Source organism: Rhinolophus ferrumequinum, chromosome X, assembly GCF_004115265.2.
Source record: "Rhinolophus ferrumequinum isolate MPI-CBG mRhiFer1 chromosome X, mRhiFer1_v1.p, whole genome shotgun sequence".
NCBI lineage: Eukaryota > Metazoa > Chordata > Mammalia > Chiroptera > Rhinolophidae > Rhinolophus > Rhinolophus ferrumequinum.
The window spans coordinates 107998106-108019455 of NC_046284.1; the positions used below are offsets into that span (position 1 = coordinate 107998106).

The 21350-nt window shown below is 41.1% G+C and overlaps 1 protein-coding gene across 1 annotated transcript in view; it reads left to right on the top strand.

Moving 5' to 3' along the window:
• APOO (apolipoprotein O) overlaps window positions 1-21350 on the top strand; it is a 54072-nt gene that overhangs the window by 856 nt on the left and 31866 nt on the right. Inside the window, exons 2-3 of the mRNA XM_033116813.1 lie at window positions 18803-18910; window positions 20062-20181. Coding sequence (XP_032972704.1) covers window positions 18803-18910; window positions 20062-20181 — 228 coding nt within the window. The remainder of the gene's footprint in view (window positions 1-18802; window positions 18911-20061; window positions 20182-21350) is intronic.

Sequence of the window (21350 nt, forward strand, 5' to 3'; positions counted from 1 at the left end):
TAACGTGAAGCTATTCTACTTTTTTAAAAAGTAAATGATAGTTTCTATCATGAAAAGCAAATCACAAGCTACCAGAAATTAGCCTACAAAATGGTCTTTAAGAAGCGTAGCACCCATAAAATAATGCTAATGAAATTTCAAAATTGTACTAAAAAGTTGTATTGCGCTCCTGCAATGTGCTTTGGGCATATTAGTACAGGCTGTAAAATCAGAACATGGATTTTGCCTTCCAGCCCTAGCTGTGTGACCTTGGGCAGGTCACTTAACTTTTCTGTGCCTGTTTTCCTATTGGTGAAATTGGGCAAATAACATCTACCTCATAGAATTGTTATAAGGTATAAATAAGTTAGTATGTGTAAAGCACTTGGAAGGGGCTCTGGCACACACAAATACTATCTAAGCATTTGCTTTTGTTTCCTGCTCAGTTTAGTCAGGATGACAGATCCCATAAGCAACTTGCATTTGTTTGATTAATTTGTGTTGAACACCTATTATGTGCTACTAGGAACCCAGCTCAGTGTTAAGGTTGCAGTGACAAAGGATATGCTGTGATCAGTTTACATGGGTATCAACAATGTAAAAAGTGGTAAAAAGGAGAGCCAGATCTACTCTGCTTAACCAGCTTTTTTTTTTTTAACTTTATTTATTTAGGTGTGTTTTTCCAGGACCCATCAGCTCCAAGTCACATAGTTATTTCAATCTAGTTGTCGAGGGCGCAGCTCACAGTGGCCCATGTGGGGATCGAACCTGCAGCCTTGTTGTTAAGAGCACTGTGCTCTAACCAACTGAGCTAACCAGCCGCCGCCTAACCAGGGGTTTTTAACCTGTGGTCCTCAGCTCCTTAAAGTGTCTGGGTAGAATCCAGGGAGTCCCTGAACCCCGGTGGAAAAAAATATCTTTATTTTCACCAACCTCCAAATGAAATTTAGCAATTCCTTCAGTTCTGAATGTAGGGAACTGTCTCAGTTATCGATTGTTGGAGAACGAACCGCTGCAAGCCAGTGCCTTAAAACAACAATGATTTATTCTCATTATCTGCGGGTTGGCTGGGAAGTTCTGCTGGCATCCCCCAATGGCTGAATTCAGCTGGTGGCTGGTCACACGACAAGGTTGTCTTGCTCCCATGTGTGGTACCCCTCAATGTGCCTAGCTTGGGCTTCCTCACATGGTTACTGGGTTCCAAGAGGGCAAGTCCCAATGTGCAAACTTATCTTTGCATCGCATTTGCTGATGTCAAAACAAATCACATGGCCAAGCGCAGTGTCAATATGGTGGGGGACTACACCGGAGCATGAATAGGAGGAGGTGTGGGCCACTGGGAGCCATTCATTTCATCTACTACAGCAACAAATCAGAGTAGTATCAGCAGTACCTGTCACCAATAGAAGTCACAGGACCAACGCAAGTCACAGGTGTTGCAGATCTCAAAATGTCATTTATGCTCATCACTACTTCAACATTACAGTATAGGACTCACGGTTAGATCTTTTTATTTAATAAGCTAATAAAGAAGCACATACGTATTACTATCGGATTTAAAAAATATAACTATTGCAACATAATTGGTATTTTATGCAATTAGAAGCATTATTTTGAGGGGTCCATAGGGCTCACAAGACTGTTGAAGAGGTCCGTGGCACGAAAAAGGCAAGGAACTCGTGGTGACTTCAGGGGAGGCGTCACAGAGAAGGCATTTCAATTGAGTTGTGAAAGACAGGAGTTCCTGAGGTGGATGAGCTGGGGAACGTCAGCACCGCTTCTCCATTGGAGGAAGTGCCAGTAACTCAGTTCTGCTGTGTCAAGGGAAAGAGAGTGAGCTGAAGGGATTCTAACATGTCATTGGAATAGAAAAGATCCCAAGAAACCTCGGAGAACAGCAAAATGTAAGGAGTAGGCAGAGGGAGAGGAAAGGCCAGAGGTGTTCGAGAAGCAACTTTTGAGAAGTAGAGGTAAAAGCACAAAAGAGGGATGTTTAGAAAATCAAGGGAGGAAAGTTTCAAGAAGGGCAGGCTATGTTAGGATGCTTTCAGCTGGGAAAACCCACTAGCTTAAATAGTGAGGAAAATTATACCTCAAAGGCCAGAGGAAGAGTGGATTCCTGTGCATCAGCAATGCCATCAGGACCCAGTCTCTTGGGTTTCAACAGTAAGATCGGTTCCCCTATGGTTGCAAGATGACTGCCTGTCACACACGCTTTCCATTCACTAGAGCAAGAGAAAGGGAGAGGACAGCACTCCCATGCTTGGATTATGATGTTCCTTCACCATAACTTAGGTCAGGTACCTGCCCCTGACTCAGTAGTGAGTGGCGGGAATGCCATGCTCTGATTGGCTTAGACAGGAGCAGCTCCGGATCTTGTCACTTTACCCTAATCACAGGGGAGAAAAATGAATTAATGAACACAGTGGGGGAGTGGAGACTGGATGTGCAACCAAGAATGTCCATTACAGAAAGATGAGTTAGATGAATTTGGAGACGTGATCATTGATTTGGGCAATTTGAAAAGCTTCCATGATACATACAGGTTTACTGCTGGAAGTGAGAGCTAGGTTAGTGTGGTTGGTGACTGAGATGTAAATGCACACAGTGGCGGTTGATAAGCTGGACTGTCAAGGGAAAAAGAGACTATGCTGACTGGAAGGACATGTTGGGGCAAGATTCTAGAGTTGTTTTGTGCTGGTTGCAGCAGTCAAGATTTGGCAATGTTTATGGCCTATGAAGGAATGTGGAAAGGGAACTTTTACAAGAGAGAACCCCTCCCTCCTGTGAGATGGAAGAAGGATGGGAGTGATTGTAGACCAGTGGTTCTCATCTGGATGGTATCACCCCATTTGAGTACACTTTGGAAACTCGGGTTGTCATTGACATCTTTAATTTAGTTGTGTTGGACATTTATATGCTGAAATATATAATTCTTACAAATCTTTCCTTTTTCTCCATTATGTTACCAACAAATCAGTCTACTGGTCTCTGTTTTTGGGGACTTATGTATGTAACTGGGTGATGAATTTTATTTCAAGATAGCAAAAGGGTTACTTAAAAATATTAGTCATAAAATGGCAGTGTTAAGTCTAGTCATTGAGAACCAGTGCTTCTCAAACTTTTAATGTGCATGCAACTCTTATTAAAATGCAGTTTCTGATTCAGTAGATCTGAGGTAGGGCCTCAGATTCTCCATTTTTAAAAAATCTTTATTTATTTAAGTGTGTTTTTCCAGGACCCATCAGCTCCAAGTCAAGTAGTTGTTTCAATCTAGTTGTGGAGGGTGCTGCTCACAGTGGCCCATGCGGGGATCGAACTTGCAAGCCTGGTGTTAAGAGCACCGCGCTCTAACCAACTGAGCTAACTGGCTACCCCCATATTCTCCATTTTTTAACAAGTTCCTGGGTGATACAGGTGCTGCTGGTCCCCCATCATACTTTGAATAGCAAGAACTGAAGTAAATTGGTAGATGAATGGTTTCTTGTGTTTTCAAGGTGAGTGATTTTCTGAGCGTGGTGGAATTTGGAAGAGGCACTGACCAAGGAACAAAACAAGATAAGAGAGGCTTTGAGGGCTCTGCTGAGAGCTGCTAGGGCAGGTCTGTCATGATTGCAGTCCAGGAGTGGGGACAGAGCAGATGGTAGGATTGATCTGGATTTCAGAGTTATCAGCTTGGGTCACCTAGGACTGGAGGGCAAGGGAGTTGATAGTATAGGTGTCGGGAGAGAAAGTACAGTGTGTGTGATTACTTATGTGCATATATACAATTAAAACATTTCAACTGTTAAGCATTGTTTTAGCTATTCATCTTCAGGTCAGTAGGGGGCACTAGTGGATTAGAAAACACATTTGAAAAGCTGCACAATATTTGCATTCTATCGCAGGAAGCAGCTTTTCTTTCTTTTCTTTTTTCCCCAGTTCTTTGAATTTATTCTATTCTTTTTTTATTATTATTAAATTTATTGGGGTGAACATTTATCCATAAAGGTATATGTACTCTGATGTTCATTGCGGCATTATGTACAGTGGCCAAGACATGGAAACAACCAAAGTGCCTTTCGGTAGATGATAGGAAGCAGCTTTTCTTACTGATTCAGAAAGCTTGAACACTGAATACATGCATCCGGTCCCCAGATTCACAGTAGTGCATTTCATTCATTACACAAATGGTTATCATGTGCTGTAACCTGACGGGTACAAATGAAAAGACCCAGTTTTTACCTAGGAGAGAGTCCCCAGATATGACAAATAATTTCCAGGGCCCTGGCCACAGATAAGATTTAGTTTGTTAGTGAGGTCCAGGAACTTCTAGTTGTTTCTTTTTTAATTTTTTATTGGGGAATATTGGGGAAGAGTTGTGTTTTTCCAGGACCCATCAGCTCCAAGTCAAGTCATTTTTGTTTTTTTTCAGTCCGGTTGTGGAGGGTGCAGCTCAGCTTCAAGTTAAGTTATTGTTTTCAATCTAGTTGTGGAGGGCACAGCTCAGCTTCAAATTAAGTTATTGTTTTCAATCTAGTTGTGGAGGGCGCAGATCACTGGCCCATGTGGGAATTGAACTGGCGACCTTGGTGTTAGGAGCACTGCGCTCTAACTGAGCTAAGCGGCTGCCCCAGGAACCTCTAGTTTTGAAAAAGCCCCCCAGGTGACTGTGAAACTTCCATTGCGGGAGCTCACAGTGCTGTTAGCAGCATAGACATAAGCAGCCTGTTCCGATGCAGTGGCACTAAGGGCTCTAGTGGAAAAGTTGGAGAATATAGATGGAGCAGTGGGTCTCATCCTGGACTGCACATTAGCATCCCCTGGGGAGCTTGGCAAGTCTCGATGCCCAGGCTGCCGACAGAATCTCTATGGTTGGGTTCTAGGCATCCAGTTTTTAGAGCTTGCAGCCAACCTTGAGAACCACTCAGCACTTGGAGGAATAAGCACCAGCAGGGGGCATCAGGAGACTGGGGGAGACAGCTGGCGCTGACCTTGGAAGCTGGGCAGACCAGCTGGAAGGGGCCTTCCCGCCAAGTAGAGCAGAAGAGCACATGCAAGGACACAGAAGTGCCACTGTTCAGCGCAATGTTAAGACTAGCACCAACCTGAAATTGTGTGGGTTACATTAACTCAGACCTAAAGCTTAGCACAAAGTAAGTCCTGATAGATGTGAGCCGTATAAGTAACTGGCCTCTTGTAGGACGGAGGCTGCTACGGGACAATTATGGTGGTGCACATTCTTGGGGCTTTCTCCAAGACTTTTTCATTTCTAAACTTGGTTGTTGACTATGTGGCAGACGAGGGAGAAGAATTCAAGGATGCCGCCCAGGCTTTTGGCTTGGGAAATTCAGTGGCAGTTAGAACCATTCATTGAGATGGGAAAGTGGGAGAAGGCCGAGTTTGATTTGGGGGGAGATGATCATTTGATTTTTACGTGGTTGGGCTTGTTGAAATAATTGTGGAATTCAGAGGTGATCAGCAGTTGACATGGAACCCAAGGGCATGGAGTTTTCGTGAGAGGTGTGGGCAGGAGACGGGAGAAGCATCAGATGCCTCGAGGGTGAGAAGGTGCCTCGGTGAAAGCTGGTCTGTATCCCTTCCTTCCTGAAGGACGGAGACGTGACCTGTACTCAGAACTCAGCCCTCAGAAGCTCCTAGGTGACTGTATCCTCGACTACAGAGCATTATTATGTCACATAGTCGCTGGGGCTGTTTGGTCTTGACGTAATGCCCTTATTGCCTATCTCAGTTTCTGAAATTAATTTTATCATGAATAATATGTTACTAGTACAAACAGGAGAATTACACTGCCAAATGGAAAAGGAAAATCCTCTGTAAATTGGAAAAGAAGTACTGTAACTTTATTTTACTTGATTATTTTAAATGCCACATATTTTGAAAGATAATAAAGATTTTTCTCTTTCCTTACAATGTAAGCATCTCTGAGGGAATTCTTCTGAAGGAATTATAGTGAATAGGTTTTTACTCACATAAACACATATTTATGTGCAGAATTAGTGTATTTTTTTTCCCTTTCTTACTCTTCGGAGATGTTGGGGTAGGTAGGTCACAAAGAAGAAAATACTGCCCTGCACTGCTGGACGCGCACAGAAAGCACAGGCTCTGCTTCTAGTTGTAGTGTTTCTGGTTTCTGGCTGAGTGACCTCGGTGAGGTTTCTTCATCTCTCGGAGTCCCCTTATCAGGGTACAGTGGGGGCAGTCATATGCTCATCCATGTTGCACAGGATCGTTGGGAGGTTCAAATGTGATAACGTATGTGGAAAGCACAGTAAACTACCAAGCACGATATGAATATGAAGTGTTTTCAGTGTCTTCTGCCTCACATCTATCCACTGAAGTGATCTAGAATTTCAGGTTAGCACTGTGGATTTAGGACTGCGGAAAGTAGATCAAACTAGGATAAATTCACTTCTCATTTAGAACTGAATTCTGCTTAGGCCACTGTAACATTCTTCCGTCTACTTCTAAAATGCACATAGCCTCTCATGTGCAGCTGACACTGGAAGAGGAGAAGGAAGCAGTAGATGAATTATACCTTAAAAGCATGAGAGGCAGAGATAAAATGGAGAACAGCAGATAATGCGCTAGACAGTTATGATATATGAATTTATTACCCCACGAGGCTTATGCATGTTTACAGACTTCCTTGATAAGAAGGTTTAATTTATAATCTGTATGTATATGTTCTCCATACCCGTGTCCTTTCTAGACTCAACTGGAGCTTCGTAGAGGCTAGGAATGAACTTTGGTATTTGTGTGGTACATGTAAAATTACTGCAAGTAATTAGATGCATAGAAATCACTATAGCAAAGATATGTATCTGTTTCAAAAACTTGAGAGTTATTTATAATATCACAGAAAACTACCAAAAGATTTTTTAAATGAAGGAATTAAAGGAGTTTGTATCAGATGATTTTCTGCAGTAATGCTTAAGGTGGAATTTTATGGTTAATGCATACAGCATGAAACTATGTAGATACTTTCAGGGGGAAAAATCTCTGTCTAAAGATGTATTTCAGAATTTGGAAGTTGTTTTTTATTCTTGCTGAGGTTTCTTAATTTTTGCATGGTCTCATGCCAGTTTTATTAGAAAGCTTGAACAGTGCCAGTTTCTTAATGTTATTAATGGGTTTTAAAAGTAGTCTTCATTGTGCACTAAAACTTGTAGAAACCAGAATTTAGAGCAAGGGTTGTAGGGTTTTTAATATGCCTAAGAGCCTGTAACTTTGACTATTAAGCTGTATTTTCATGATAATAGCATTACAGATAGTACAATTGTATTTTGAATGAATATTGTTTTAAAGGCACTTTAAATACAGTCACCCTTTGTTTTCTGACTTCTTTCTGACTCTTTGAAGCAACACAGTGTATGTTTATTCAAAGCCCACGTTGGCTCCAACTTAAGGAGGTCTGTTTGGTTGAGTGAGGATAAGGAGCCCTCTGTGGGAGCTAGAGGTAGATTCACAAGTGCATGTTCATTGCTTTAGTTGGGAGGGGTACCCAGTGGTCCCCTTTTTTTCAGATTGCCTATTCGTTCCTTTGAATGATTTTTTTAAATAGGATATATGAAAATAATAGGGGTGGCCGGTTAGCTCAGCTGGTTAGAGCGTGGTGCTGATAACACCAAGGTTGCCGGTTCGATCCTGCATGGGCCACTGTGAGCTGTGCCCTCCTTAAAAAAAACACACGAAAAAAACACAAAACCAAACCAAAACAAAACAAAAAACCGGCTTCTCCCTAGGAAGCCAATGCAGTGAAAATAATAAAGGCTCACTTTTCTTTTTTTCCCCATCCCACAAATGTCAGTCCTTTTGAAATATCAGCCTGTTTTTCTTTGTGCTTGTTGAAATGAATCTCCTCTTGCATTAGAAGTAGATTCATGTGTCGCATTATGACATAGGTTAAACTAGTGAGTAAGTAAGCACAGGGATAGGACTCCAACAAGCTTACTAAATCCTCACGAAGTTTACTTACCTCACTTGGCAAATATTGACTCTCAGCCTGTTTATGGAGTCACATCACTTGGGAACACTGTTAAAAATGGTTGTGTATAGTCCAAATATTGATGGACTTTTCTTGTTTTTGTTCCTTATTTTCGCAAAAATTTTTATTGTGATTCCAGATTTATCATAGCTGAATTGAGCCTTGCACATGATTTTTTTCCCCGAAAGAATTTTGCAGTTTCTTTTCCTTAAAGAAGAAACCCATGACTAACTGAGATGAGTGCGAAGGCAGTTGTCGTCAGTGAATTTGGTTTTCTCTGTGCACACAGCGCCTATCAGGAAATGAAGCCTATTGGGAAACAGTCGGTGCACACAGTGGTCTGTTAGGAAATGAAGCCTAGATAGACTGTACTTTGACAGAATAGTTTTTCCTCTTAGAAAATGTAGGGTTTTTTTAATTGCTTGAAAACATAGAAGCATTTGAAAGGCATGTCTTGAAGTAAATGTTCCCCTGTGATTTTTTTTCCTATCTATGTTCTCTTAACTCAGGAAAGAATGAATGGATCTTGGGATGCCATTCTAAGAGAGAAATATATATATACAGATGCCAAAAAATGTATCCACATTTTAAGAGAGGAAAACTGTATTAAAATTGTAATACTCAATATATACCGATAACGAAAAATGAATACAAGTCACATTTGACGTCTGCAATTACAAGATCTGCTCAAAGTGGTTCCCATCAGCGTCCAGACACTTCTGATTACGGGGAACTACTGCTTGAGCAACGTTGACCAAAGTGTCCACTTGTGTTCATTTTTTTGGCACCCCCGGTATATACTGGGGGTGCCAAAAATGTATACACATGACTTGTATTCATGTTTTGTTATCGGTACATAGTAAGTGTTACAATTTTAATACAGTTTTTTCCTTCCTTAAAATGTGTATACATGTTTTTGTCTCTCTCTAATATATATACGTATATACATATATATATACATATATATATATATACACGTATTGGAGTTTTAGGTAAGCAGTGGTAAGTTTCTGTCTGCATGAGGAAGTTCAAAATAAATTTGAAACATGATAAATTATATGTCATCTGTGTTCCAAGTCTGTGAAACCAGTACATCCCAACCAGATGACTCAAAACCTGCCTGAAGGAACAATTATCTCATCACTCTTTGGCCCTGAGGTTTTTCTTCCTGTTTATCAGTCAAGTTTATTATTTTTGTGTGTGAATTTAACAAAATCTGGTAACTATTTTTGAAGAGCAGGAAATGAAACAATCACAGATGAAACAGGTTTTTTTGCTTTGCTGACCTAATTTTGTGGTGAATCTTGCCCTCCAAAGATAAAATAGAAGTTGGTTTTCTGTAAGAAAAGAATAATATTAATCTTGAAAACAGCCTCAGTTTTCTTCTTTAGTCATCTCTTCAGAGCATTCTGTTTGTAGTGGGTGAGGAAGAACAAGGAAATATAAGTTACTCCAGTACAGAATTGAAAGTTTGTCATAAAACAGTTCTGTTTGTTATAGTTGGAAGAGTTTTTCTTTTTGTTGGTTAAAGTCTGAATTCTTAAAACATTGGCTTCATAATGCCTTCACTATGAAACAGATTGAAATGGTTGTGGTTTCTATTGTTGAAGTATAAGTGCTCCCAAATGTATACATCCAAATGAGTGCCCGTCAAAACAGTCTTTGAGAGGGCAGATTTAATTATCCTGTCTATTTCTTTCAAACGCACTGTCACTGATCAATATATTTATTCCAAAAATATCATCACCGTTCAAAACATTTTGTCCCTCTATGTTTGGAGTTATCTTTATACTTTCTGGCAAATTCTTTAGAATATCCTCAGGAGCCAGCCCTTTTTGTTCTTTGCATATTACAACAGAGATCAATAATCACTGTAAATACTGCAGGAAATACAGATAATACTAAAGAATCACCCTTAATCCCACCATCAGTAGATAACCACTGTTAACATCCTTTCAGACTCGCTTCTGGGCATGCTTATATATACCCTCAGTTTGACATTTTCAAAAAAACTCACAAACTTCTTCCCTCCCCCGCTTTTAAAACAAATGGCATTTTCTTATCTGCTTTTCTCATTTTTATTTCAAATATATTGAGACTGATTTTCTTATGAGCGTAAAATTTGACCTGAAGGCATTTAGAAATGGAAACCATAAGAGCACATATTAAAAGTAAATTTCCATTATTAATTTGTTATATAAGTAGTTGCAATAAATTCTGACTCAGTATATGCTCTATCAAGGTTACTATTTTGAAGAAAAAATACTTTTTTTGAGGAGGCGTAGTTTATTTTCCTTCCCGGCTGCATTGATTTTTTTTCTTTTTTTACCATCTTAGCCATTTTTTTTAGTTCCATATATATTTTTTGTTGTGGTTGAAGAATCACATAACATAAAATTTACCATCTTAATCATTTTTAAGTGTGCAGCTCAGTGGTGTACAATATATTCATACTGATGTGGAAAAGACCTCCTGAGTTTTTTCATCTTGCGAAACTGAAACTCAATGCCCATTAAACAACTCCCCATTTCCTCCTTCCCCCAGCTTCTGGTAATCACCTTCTTCTTCCTGTTTCTATGAATTTGACTACTTTAAGTACCTCATGTAAACGAAATTATACATGTGATACTTTTGTGATTGGCTTTTTCACTTAGCCTGGTTGTCCTCAAGGTTCTGCTATTCCTTGTGATGTAGGAATATTTCTCTCCGCGTCCCCAAAAGATGTAGGGGCCTTTGGAGTGAGTGAGTGAGGGCCAGGATCCTGTCTTGTGAGAGAGAAGAATGGAAACATGGACCCAGGAGAGGCAAAGAGTTTTAAAAAGAGGATAGTTTATTGAAAGCAAAGGGTCAGAGCTCCCGAGCGGGAGGGGGTCCCAAGTGGGGGTGCCCCGTGACCGAGGCAGAAGTTCTTACTTGTATACCTTCCCTTGCCTGCTTGGGGAAGGGGGCTGGAGCCTTCTAAGGGAATTCGTCTATCAGGTTTGTCCTGTTTGCCCATCCTGAAAGGGATTCACGAAATAGCCCATTCCTATCTATCAGATCTGCCCCTTTGTCCAGCGAAAAGGGATTTGAGATTATTTATTAACCCCAAGGCGCTCTCATATCTTTGTCCTGGAATGAAGGGGACATTCCAGAACCTGGAGTGTCAGGATATGGCTGCTTTTTTGTTTATTCCACCAGGAGCCTCCCTGTCTACCTAAGGACGTGCTAACTAACCTGTCTCACTTGCATGTATATGCACCACATTTCCTTTACCCATTCACCTTTCCGTGGACACTTGGGTTGCTTCCACTTTTTGGCTATTGTGAATAATGCTGCTATGGACATGGGTGTGCAAATATATCCCTCAGGCCCTGCTTTCAATTCTTTTGGACATATATCCAGAAATGGGATTGCTGGATCATATGGTAATTCTTTTAATTATTTTGAGGAATCTCCATACTGTTTTCCTTAGTGGTTGCAGCATTTTACATTCCCACCCACAGTGCATAAGGGTTCCAGTTTGTCTATATCCTCACCAACACTTGTTTTCTGTCGTTTTGATTGTGGCCGTCCTAAAGGGAGTGAGGTGAGAAAATACCTATTTAAAAATTATATAAGTAATATTGAAATAACTTTTCTTTGTAAAAAGTCAAAACAGTATAGTTAATTGTCAGGTTTCCATTGCCTCCTTCCCTCTAACCCCATTCTCAGAGAAAGCCTCTGTTACCAGTTTGGTGTGTTGCCCACCAGATTAGAAAGGATTGCTACACAAAATATAGGTACTGTATTGGACGCTCATTTTGGGAGGAGGACATATTCTTTTAATGCATCAAGACTATGGACTCATTTAGTTTCTCCGTTTTTAATTCAATTTATGACATATTACTAAGGCCAGCAATGTAACCTGATTTGATTTGGGCAAAATTATTGATTTTTTCCCCATCATTTTGTTTTACCCTAAATTCTTTCACAGTTTATTTGTTGTTTTATGTTCTTTTTTTAGAACGAGAATAACCTCAAAAGCATTGTCAGTTTTCATAGCTCTTTTTTTAAAAAAAAATCCATTTTAGATTTTTACCTCTTAAATAACTGAAAAGAATCAGATTAAAAGCATTTTATTTTTAAATGAAAAATGCTTTCAGATGGAAATGATTGCAGGAAAGGCTGATTGAAGATCAAAGAACAGTGTAACATTTTGGGGGAAAATATATAACCGTGCATTTATTTTTAAAATGTCCCCAAATACATTTATTTTCCACAGGAATAGAAATAAAAACAATCTTCTGCAATAACTTTGGAAACAGCTGCACATTTTAATGTGCAGGTGATATGACAGCTATGTTGTACAACAGCTAAAGAGCAATAATTAAAGCATTAGATTTATTTATGCAATTTTTCATACCAAACCATTTTGAGTAGATTATCATTGAAACCCCATCTGACCTTGATATTAAAAGGGAACTTTTTGATTGGGGATGTTTTTAACATTAATGGAGTCGCCATGGTTCATGGTTGCCTATGTTTGCTCCATGTAGAGATCGTATCTACTCCTGGGTGTAGCTGAAAAGATTGTGGTGTGTAGGAGTCATTCTCATGTTCCGAACCTTTGGTTTCGTTTGTTCCTGCTCTTTACAGAGGATGTCCCTGGTGGCATTGAGTCTTAAGATTGAGCTGTTGGGTGACCCTGCTAAGTAAAAAGGAGGAAGGAAGGGAAAAAGGGCGGTGGGCAGGCAGGCGTCAACTTTCTGATGGTTGATTCTGCCTTCTCTCTGCAGTTGTTGCCCAGAGTTTCCAGTTGTGGTACATTATTGCTTTTTCCGTGTTACTTCTGTCCCTTGTCTGTTAGTGCACTTATCACGGCTGGTGTGATTATTTGTTTATTTGCTTTATTAGATTGTGGAGGCAGCGACCACATCTTACTGTCTTTGAAGCCTATTATTGTTTCATTAGAGAGTTGCTTTCATATTGTCCTTTGACTGTGGGGCTTGTGGCACTGTTCAATGAGGGAGGGAAACTCGGAAGAAAAGAGGTTTTGGAGGAAGAGAATTCATTATGAGGTAGAAATGGAGAAACCTGGTGAAGATATCCTTGGGAGTTAATCATACACGCCTGAGGCTTAGGGACAGGCTGGGGCTGGGAATACAGATTTGGGCATGAATGGCACAGGGTGGGAGTGAAAGACTTAGATTTAACAGAAATTGCTCTGGAGTGAGGAGAGGGTTAAGGAGTCAGCAACCTTGGAGAGATGGGCAGAGAAAGAGAGGCCCAAAAGGAGCAGGAAAGAGTGCCCTACAAAGCCTGTAGAATGGAGCGAGAGGAGAATCTTGGAAATGAAGAGAGAGTTTGAACATGGTGGAATGGTCACCAGTTTGAGGGTACAACCCAGATGCAGATGTCCATTGGAGTTTAGTAACTTGGAGGCCATTGGTGGCCTAGGGAAGAACAGTTTTAGCTACTTTGAGTAGTGAAGGGAGGCGGGAATAAAGTAGAGAAAACGAACAGTCAGTCTTTCCAACTTGGAGTTGAAATGTAATGAACATACAGAAAAGTGCACAGATCACAAGTGAATTTTTAAAAACTGACCAAACTAGTGCACCCAGCACTCTGGAAGACCTCATGGCACTTCTAGTCACCCCCTAGCTTGCCAGGGTGTCCGCTGTTTTGCCTTCTAACTGTAGTCTATTTTAAAACTAAAAATAGGGTGATAGTTAGAAGGGGAATTAGGGGTGGAGGCTATTGGTTGTGTTTTAAGATGAGTAAGATTTTCTTGAATGTAAATAAATCCCATAACTTCTCTAGTGGGTGTCCAGTCATTATTTCTTTTTATGTTAGGACAATTTTCATTTCATTCTTTTAGATGTTTTTAAAAGTAAGTATGTTTGAGTGGGGAACAGCATCTGTTTGTGGAATAGTGATTTTCTAAACTTGGCTGATCATGAGAATAGATTCTTGGGCCCCTCTAGGTTTACTGAATGAGACACTCTGGGAATCGATGCTTCTAGAAAACTGCCCAGGTGATTCTGAAACCTTAGGCACACAGGCCTGCAAAGCAAGGCTTACATTTTATCAAAAAGGAAACTGGTACATATTTTAAATGGAAGGTCTACTAAGGTGATAGATCTGTAATTGTGGGTGAGTCAAGGGTCACCCTTTTTAAAAATGGAAGAGATTATATGCTGGATTCTCCATAAAGTTGAAAAAGAAAGCCAGTTGTAAGGGTTTGGAGACCCACCATTATTAAGCATCTTTGAATAATTCTGAGGGTGGCTTATTTAGCTTGAGGCTTTGTTTTTAAAGCAGTTTTACTGGCACACAATCAGAAAGTGGTCTTGGACCTAGAGTTCTGGGCAGTGTAGTTTTACTTGGAAAACAGGGACAGTTTAGCCCTCTGAGTACCCCTTCTGATCTGAGTGTTTATGACCTCACCAGATTCGTGTCTTTGTTAGCTGTGCCCAAGACTCTGCCCTTGCTGCTGGAGCTGAAGGCTAAATTCTATCTTATGCCTGAGTCCTTATACGAAAAATTTTATTTTGAAAATTGTGACCTGAGTCTTTTGAATAAACTCATAACCTTCCTGGAAACGCTGTAAGGGCAGGGGCCGCGTCTGCTTAAGTGTGTGTCCTGGTTAGCACTAGGCCGGACACAGAGGAGTCGTGCAAGAAATCTTCCTTTCTGAAATAAAATTCCAGTTGACCTCTTCTAATTGTTATATATAACCCTGGTTACCTTCCCAGGTTTGTTGTGCTCTTATCAGTCCTTGATGAGCTTCAGTGGAGAAAGAAGCAAAAGCCGTTAAGACGGTGGCCTACCCTTTTACAATACTTCTTGTCAGGGCTCTATCCACCCAACTGCCAATCCTGGTGCTGTTTCCATTGACGATTAAGCCTCCTGTGGACTATGTAAAACAAAAGTTGAAAGACAGAGTCCAAAGGTCTAAGATGGAGAATATACCTTGATAGGGAGAATATAAGATATCTTGCTGGGGAATAGAATCAGACAGAAAGAAAGAAAGGTTTAGCCATATGAGCCAGAGAGCTTAATGGGACACCCCCCCCCCAGGTTTGCAGAGCTAAGGATCACCTTTGTTTGAGCCAAATTTTAGTTTTCCCTATGCTGTGTATCTCTTACAGCTATATTAAAAACCTCAGATAAGCTAACACATTGGGGTCCTTTATTAAAAGCCTCAGACAAGCTAACACATTAGGGTCCTTTATTAAAAACCTCAGAGAAGCTAACACATTGGGTTCCTTACTTTGAGACTGACCCTTGGCTAGCAGTTCCCATCCATATTTGGGCCTGATTTTGGCATGGTTCAGGTGCACATGGATTCTTTTTGAGATACAGTTTGCACAGATTTTAAGTTGTACACATCTTACAACAATTTGAGTTTTGACATCCCACATCCCAAACAAAATATGGATCACCCCAGAAAGTTCCCTTGTACCCCTCTCAGTAAGTCCACCTCCTCTACCCTTCACCCCCAGGCGTCAACTGTTCTGATTTCTTCACTGTGTATTAGGTTTGAGGCCGTGGATTTTAAAACATACGTATTTTCTTAAAGTCTGCATGGTGAGAAATGTCGCCAATAATATTTATTCAAGTAAATCAGTACCTCTCAATGTGGGGTGGGGAATGCCCCCCAGGAGACTTTTGGCAGTGTCTGGAGACGTTTTTGACTCATGCCTGGGAGGGGGTGCTATCGGTGTCTAGTGGGCAGAGGCCAGGGATACAGTTAAGCCTCCTGCAGTGCACGAGACAGCCTTACAGCAGAGAAGGATCCAGACCTAAACAGCAATCGTGCGGAGATTGAGAAACTCTGAAGGGAGTTATGTGCTCTCTGCAGAGAGAATTCAGGCTCTGTGGATTTCCCAGGTCTCCTGGGATGACGTTTGTTTTTTCTTTCTTTTTGTTTGTTTGTGGACAGCCTGCAGGAAGCTGGAAGGGCAGCTACAGGAGGTGGCTTTCTTAGGTGCTACCGCCCTCTGGCCATAGTTCTTGCCATGGAATAGGAGTGAGGGTGGGCTTGGGGCAGGGGAAGGCTAACAGGAGAAAAAGAGGAAGAAAACAACTTGGGCAATAAAGGCAGGCTTAGCATAATAAAATGAGAAAAATGGATAAGAGGGGAAAATAAAGTACAAATTAATAATCTATGAAAATTCAATAAAATGTTACATTTAAAAAGTAAACGAGTTGAGATTGAGAATAATCAAGTACAGAAAAAGCAGAAATCTGAATCAAAACAGTAGAAGGCCACGAAAAATGGAATATGTGAAAAGTAGATAGTATTAAGGACTGAAAGCAGGGATTGAGAATTAAGAAGGTTAACATAAGGCATTATATCAGATGAGGGTGAAGCTAGGGGACACTATGAGCCCCAAATGCTCGGAGGATCACGTGCTCCATGGGGAGTGGGGAAGGGGCGTGGTAGCAGCTCCAGCCGTGAGGAAGGGCCTGGGAAACAAAGTCCAGGGCGGGGCCAGCTGGCTCAGTGGAAAGTCCACGACTCGAGCAGTGTTGTCAGTCAGTCATGGGCAGGCCCCGGGAGGGGGCAGAGAGCCCCGAGTGTGCTCCTCCAAAGCCCCGCAGCCTACAAGGCCCTCTGCTGGGGTGTTGGGAGGGGCCTCACGGACTGTGTCAGCAGTAGCTGATTGACCTTTACCCTGGAAGCAAAAGAAATTTGTAGCAATAGTGCCTGGAAATGAAGACCTTGCAAGATGAACACATAATACTTCAGGGTGTGGTCATCATTTCTAAAACAGTTCAAGTAATAACCACTCTTTTAAATCACATCTAGCTCTTTATTTGCTTCTGCAATCTGGGAATTTCCTTCTTTGTGTGTGATTGCAGGCATATAATTCAACAGACATTTTTGTTGTTGTTGTTTTTTGGGGGAACACCCTTTTTGTTTTGTTTTTTAATTTTTTATTGGGGAATATTGGGGAACAGTGTGTTTCTCCAGGGCTCATCAGCTCCAAGTCATTGTCCTTACATCTAGTTGTGGAGGGCGCAGCTCACTGGCCCATGTGGGAATTGAACCAGCAACCCTGTTGTTCAGAGCTCGCGCTCTCACCAACTGAGCCATCGGCTGCCCCATTTTTGTTGTTTTATCTAACGTGTTTGGTGAGTATTACAGAATAGCCTAGTCTTTCATATTACAGGCACTGCAAATCCCAGCAATATGATTTCTGTGATGCTAAGTCATGCCTAAGTAGTTAGAACAAGTCAGCCACTCATTTGTTTTTCCCCTCTCTTCCGTCCATTCATGCAGGCAGTACACAGTTACTGAGCGTTTATGTGCCAGGCACTAGGAACGCAGAGTAAGACACAGCCCCATCCTGAAAGGGCTTCCAGTCTGATAGGGAGAACTTGATCGGCATAAATAAATGGATAAATAAGAAAAGCAATGAATTTCCCTGCTCTTAGGCAGTTGTACAGAAAGACAAAGCAGAATAGAACATTCTAGGCCTAGGAATCAGTAGGTGCGAACTCATGAAGTTGGGAAACAACATGGGAGAAATATAGGGAGTTCCAGTTTAGTGGGAGAAGGCCGAATGACAGAGAGGAGCTTAGCGAAGGTGGTGGGGGACAGACCATAACGGGCCTTGTTTGGCCCACATAAAAGTCCTAGGTAATAAATACTGAAAGATCTCAAGTAAGGGTAGAAGATCATCAGGTTTGCAGGTTAGAACGATCGTTCTTGTGTATTGTGGTGCTTCGACTCATCAGAGGGCCAGGTGAGCAGTTAGAATGCTGCTAAAACAATGCAGAAAAGAAACGAGGGCCCAAGGGAAGATTGTGCAGGAGGGGCTAGAGAAGGTGACTGGAGATCATTTAATAGGCAGAATGACCGGACTTAAGGACCAGTGGGATGGGGTTGGTGGTGAAGATGACCTCCGAGTTTCTGATCAGGTTGTCTAGTTGGGTGGTCGCACCATTCCTGAGAGAGGAAGTAGAGGAAAAAGGCCAGGTTTAGGGGGAAACTGTTAGATGGTCATGTGCTGTGTAGATACAGGGGATAATTGAGGGAAAACTTTGACTTGATTCCACAGCACACAGGCCTCGTGTGGACTTGGAGGCACAGGCAAGGCCTTGCTGAGTTGGTTTTAGACATGCTTGGTGTGGGGAGCTGATGTCCCATCGAGGTGGAAATGTCCACAACTTCTAGGATAAGTGAGTTGGGAGCTCAGGAGAGAGCTCTGGGCTGGGGCTGCCTTACCTGGGCGTCACTGGCTTCGTGGCGAAGCCATGGCGGTGAGTGCCCCAGTCGGGGAAAGCAAGGCACGGAGAGACTGAGTTCGGGAACCGAGATTGGAGAGCCCAACTCTGTATGGGAATGGAATGGGAGAGCTTCTGAACGTTTGATTGTTAGAATTACAGCAGTAATCTTCACTCTGTTCATTGAATTACTAGGTGAGATTATTAACAGTGCTTCTCCTTATTATGTTGGGGGTGTGTTTGTGTGTGTGTGAGTGTGTGTGTGTGTGTGTGTTTGTGTGTGTGTGTGTGTGAGAGAGAGAGAGATTGAGACTATTTTATAGTTTTAAATTTATTCCATAGCATTTTCTCTATTATTTCTAAAAGTGCCTCTATGTGTGTATGTATATATCTTTTATTTTACTTGAAAGGCTAAGTAGAAAAACTGAGGAATTACTGTCTTTGGGAAATTAAAGGTGACCTGAAATTTTAAATCCGTGAGAACTTAAGGTTTTTTAGGTTCTGGCTTCCGGAAAACTTCAGGAATACAGCACAGTAAGCCTTGCACGGCAGGAGTGGCTGAGGTTGCGAATACGCTCAGGTTATGCACACTCAGTTTGTAACATTCAGAGAAGACTTAAGATTGCTTCTGTGTTTCAGGTAATTCAGAGATCCGTGGGGCCGGCCAGCCTGAGTCTGCTCACCTTCAAAGTCTATGCATCACAGAAAAAGGACTCACCTCCCAAAACTTCTGTGAGGGTTAATGAGGTAACATGCTGTTCATGTTATGATACGTTTTGAACATCTGATTTACTTACTATAGGAAGTATACAAATTGTGTATCAGGAAGGTATGACATGTTAGAGGATATTTAATAGGAGGAAATGTATTTCCTTATAGTTTGTTTTCCTTTATGGGGAGCTACTAAACTGTCTTTCTCAACAGATAAACTTTAATTGATGGTACTTAGCTTAGGGCATAATATTTCCTAGATTTTTAGTGGGGAATCTGCTGTGTCCCAGTAGATTGATTGTAAGCACAGCTCGCTTCTAAATGATCTGCCTGCTTCTAGACTGCTTATCAAGCCAAGAAAACATTTACATTTCCCCTCCCTAAAAAAATGAAAGGCCTAGCCTCATTCTGCTTCTTGGCTGGATTAGAGGCTCTTAAGTAGATGCTTAATAAATATTAAATTCATAAAACAAGAAATCTTCTCTCCATTGTTTACATTCTTTTTTTGCCTATACTTCTCACTGGTATTTGGTTTCTGTTGACTTTGAATAAAGTGACCTAAAGATCTACTTTCAGTCATGAGCAGGGTTACTTAAACAGAGCTTACATAAAGCTAATTAGCTTATCTCTTGCCCTTTACTCTGTTCTTCTCAGCCCTTGGGACAGTAGTATTTTTGAGGGTGAAGAAGGCAGGCAGTGGTGGCTGTGAAAGGTTTCTTCTCTGGGTAGGGAACAAACCTGCTGCCCTGCTTTGATTAGTCCCAGACTAAGCATTTGAACTAAGTAGCATGCTCTTCAGTTACTCTCAAGCTTTTCTTTTTCTTACCCCCGTCCAACTCACCCGTTAGAGTAATATTATCCTTTTTCCAAACTAAATCTAAGGTGGTATACCAAATTTTAGTATATAAAACGGACAAAGGGGGACTGCTTTGTCTGCTACCAGTAGGGCAGGGGGAGGGTAGAACGTGGCCCTGCCCTTTTGGCCTTGGCCTTACTGATTATTTAAGGAAATAAGTAAGGTACAGAGATCCTCTGAAGCAAGGTTCAGGGTGCATGTAACCCTTAGGGTCCCTACAGTTCATGAATTACTAAAAATATGCTGCTGACAAATTTGATAGCTGATTATGTTATCTCATGACTGTATACACTTTTTCATTTCTTTTTGTTTTGTTTCCTAATGTATGTAGCTTTCACTCTACTCCGTTCCTGAGGGTCCATCTAAATATGTGGAGGAGCCAAGGACTCAACTTGAAGAAAGCATCTCACATTTCCGACAGTATTGCCAGCCATACACAAGTTGGTGTCAGGTACAGCTCTTCTGAAAATGGAGTGAACGCATTTCTGTTTAGAGTCAATAGTGAAGAATTTATGTCGGCTGCATGTTTTCAGAAAAAAGCACGATAAGGGGCCCCACTTAAGAGTGCCCAACTTACAAATGTTTCTCAGGGCCATCTTGGGGGTAGGGGGGAGCAGAGAACCCTAGCTTCCTGATGGTGGCTGTTGCCATAGCTGCACAGAGAATTTCCCTCTCACTGGGCAGCATGTGGCACCTCAACTAGAGATTGGATGGCTGGAAAGGATCTTGTTGGTCACAACTATGAAAACTTTCTTGTCCACTAGGAGAGGATATGGGGCTGGAACTCTAGTAGAAGGAAAAGGATACAATGTAAGCATTTATATCAAAATTGGGAAGCCCCCCCACCCCCAGTGCTCCCCACCCCCCGAGTTTACAAATCAGTACTACTTTGTTTTTTAAAATTATTTTTAGTTTTCAATTACAGTTGACAAATCAGTACCACTTTAGACAGGAATGGTTACAGAGTATTTTGAATGCTATAATAGGGTAAATAACTAAAAAAGGGTGGAATTACATATTTCAGTACTGAATATTTGCCCCAATAATCAAAGAACTACCTATAGAGATTGGCTTCTGTTACTGCTTAGGTTTTAGATCAGGCATTTGTCATTATGTTCATGAAAGCATTTCTGTGATTTTTAACATCTAAAACCAAAGTTTACAATCTACAGAATGCTTTCGAGGGGCTTTGATACATATATTTTCTGTACTTGGTCTTGATTTTGAAAATTGATGAAAAATTTGTAAAAAAGTATGTAGATGTGTTTGACATGGTCTAGATTTACTTTGCTTGAGATCTACAAATTCGGTTTTCATCCAGAACTTATTTAAAAATGTTTAATTTCTACTGTGTTATCATATCAGTGCTGAACCAATTTAGAAAGAAAACAGTATGCATAGACTCTATCAATAGTATAAATTAGGCCGTATATTTAAGTATCATAACCATATTATGGAGTTATGAAATACCTAAAGGCTTTATATATACCGTGTTTCCCCGAAAATAAGACCTAGCCAGACCATCAGCCCTAGTGCGTCTTTTGGAGCAAAAATTAATATAAGACCCGGTCTTATATTATATAAGACCGGGCCTTATATTATAGTAAAATAAGACCGGGT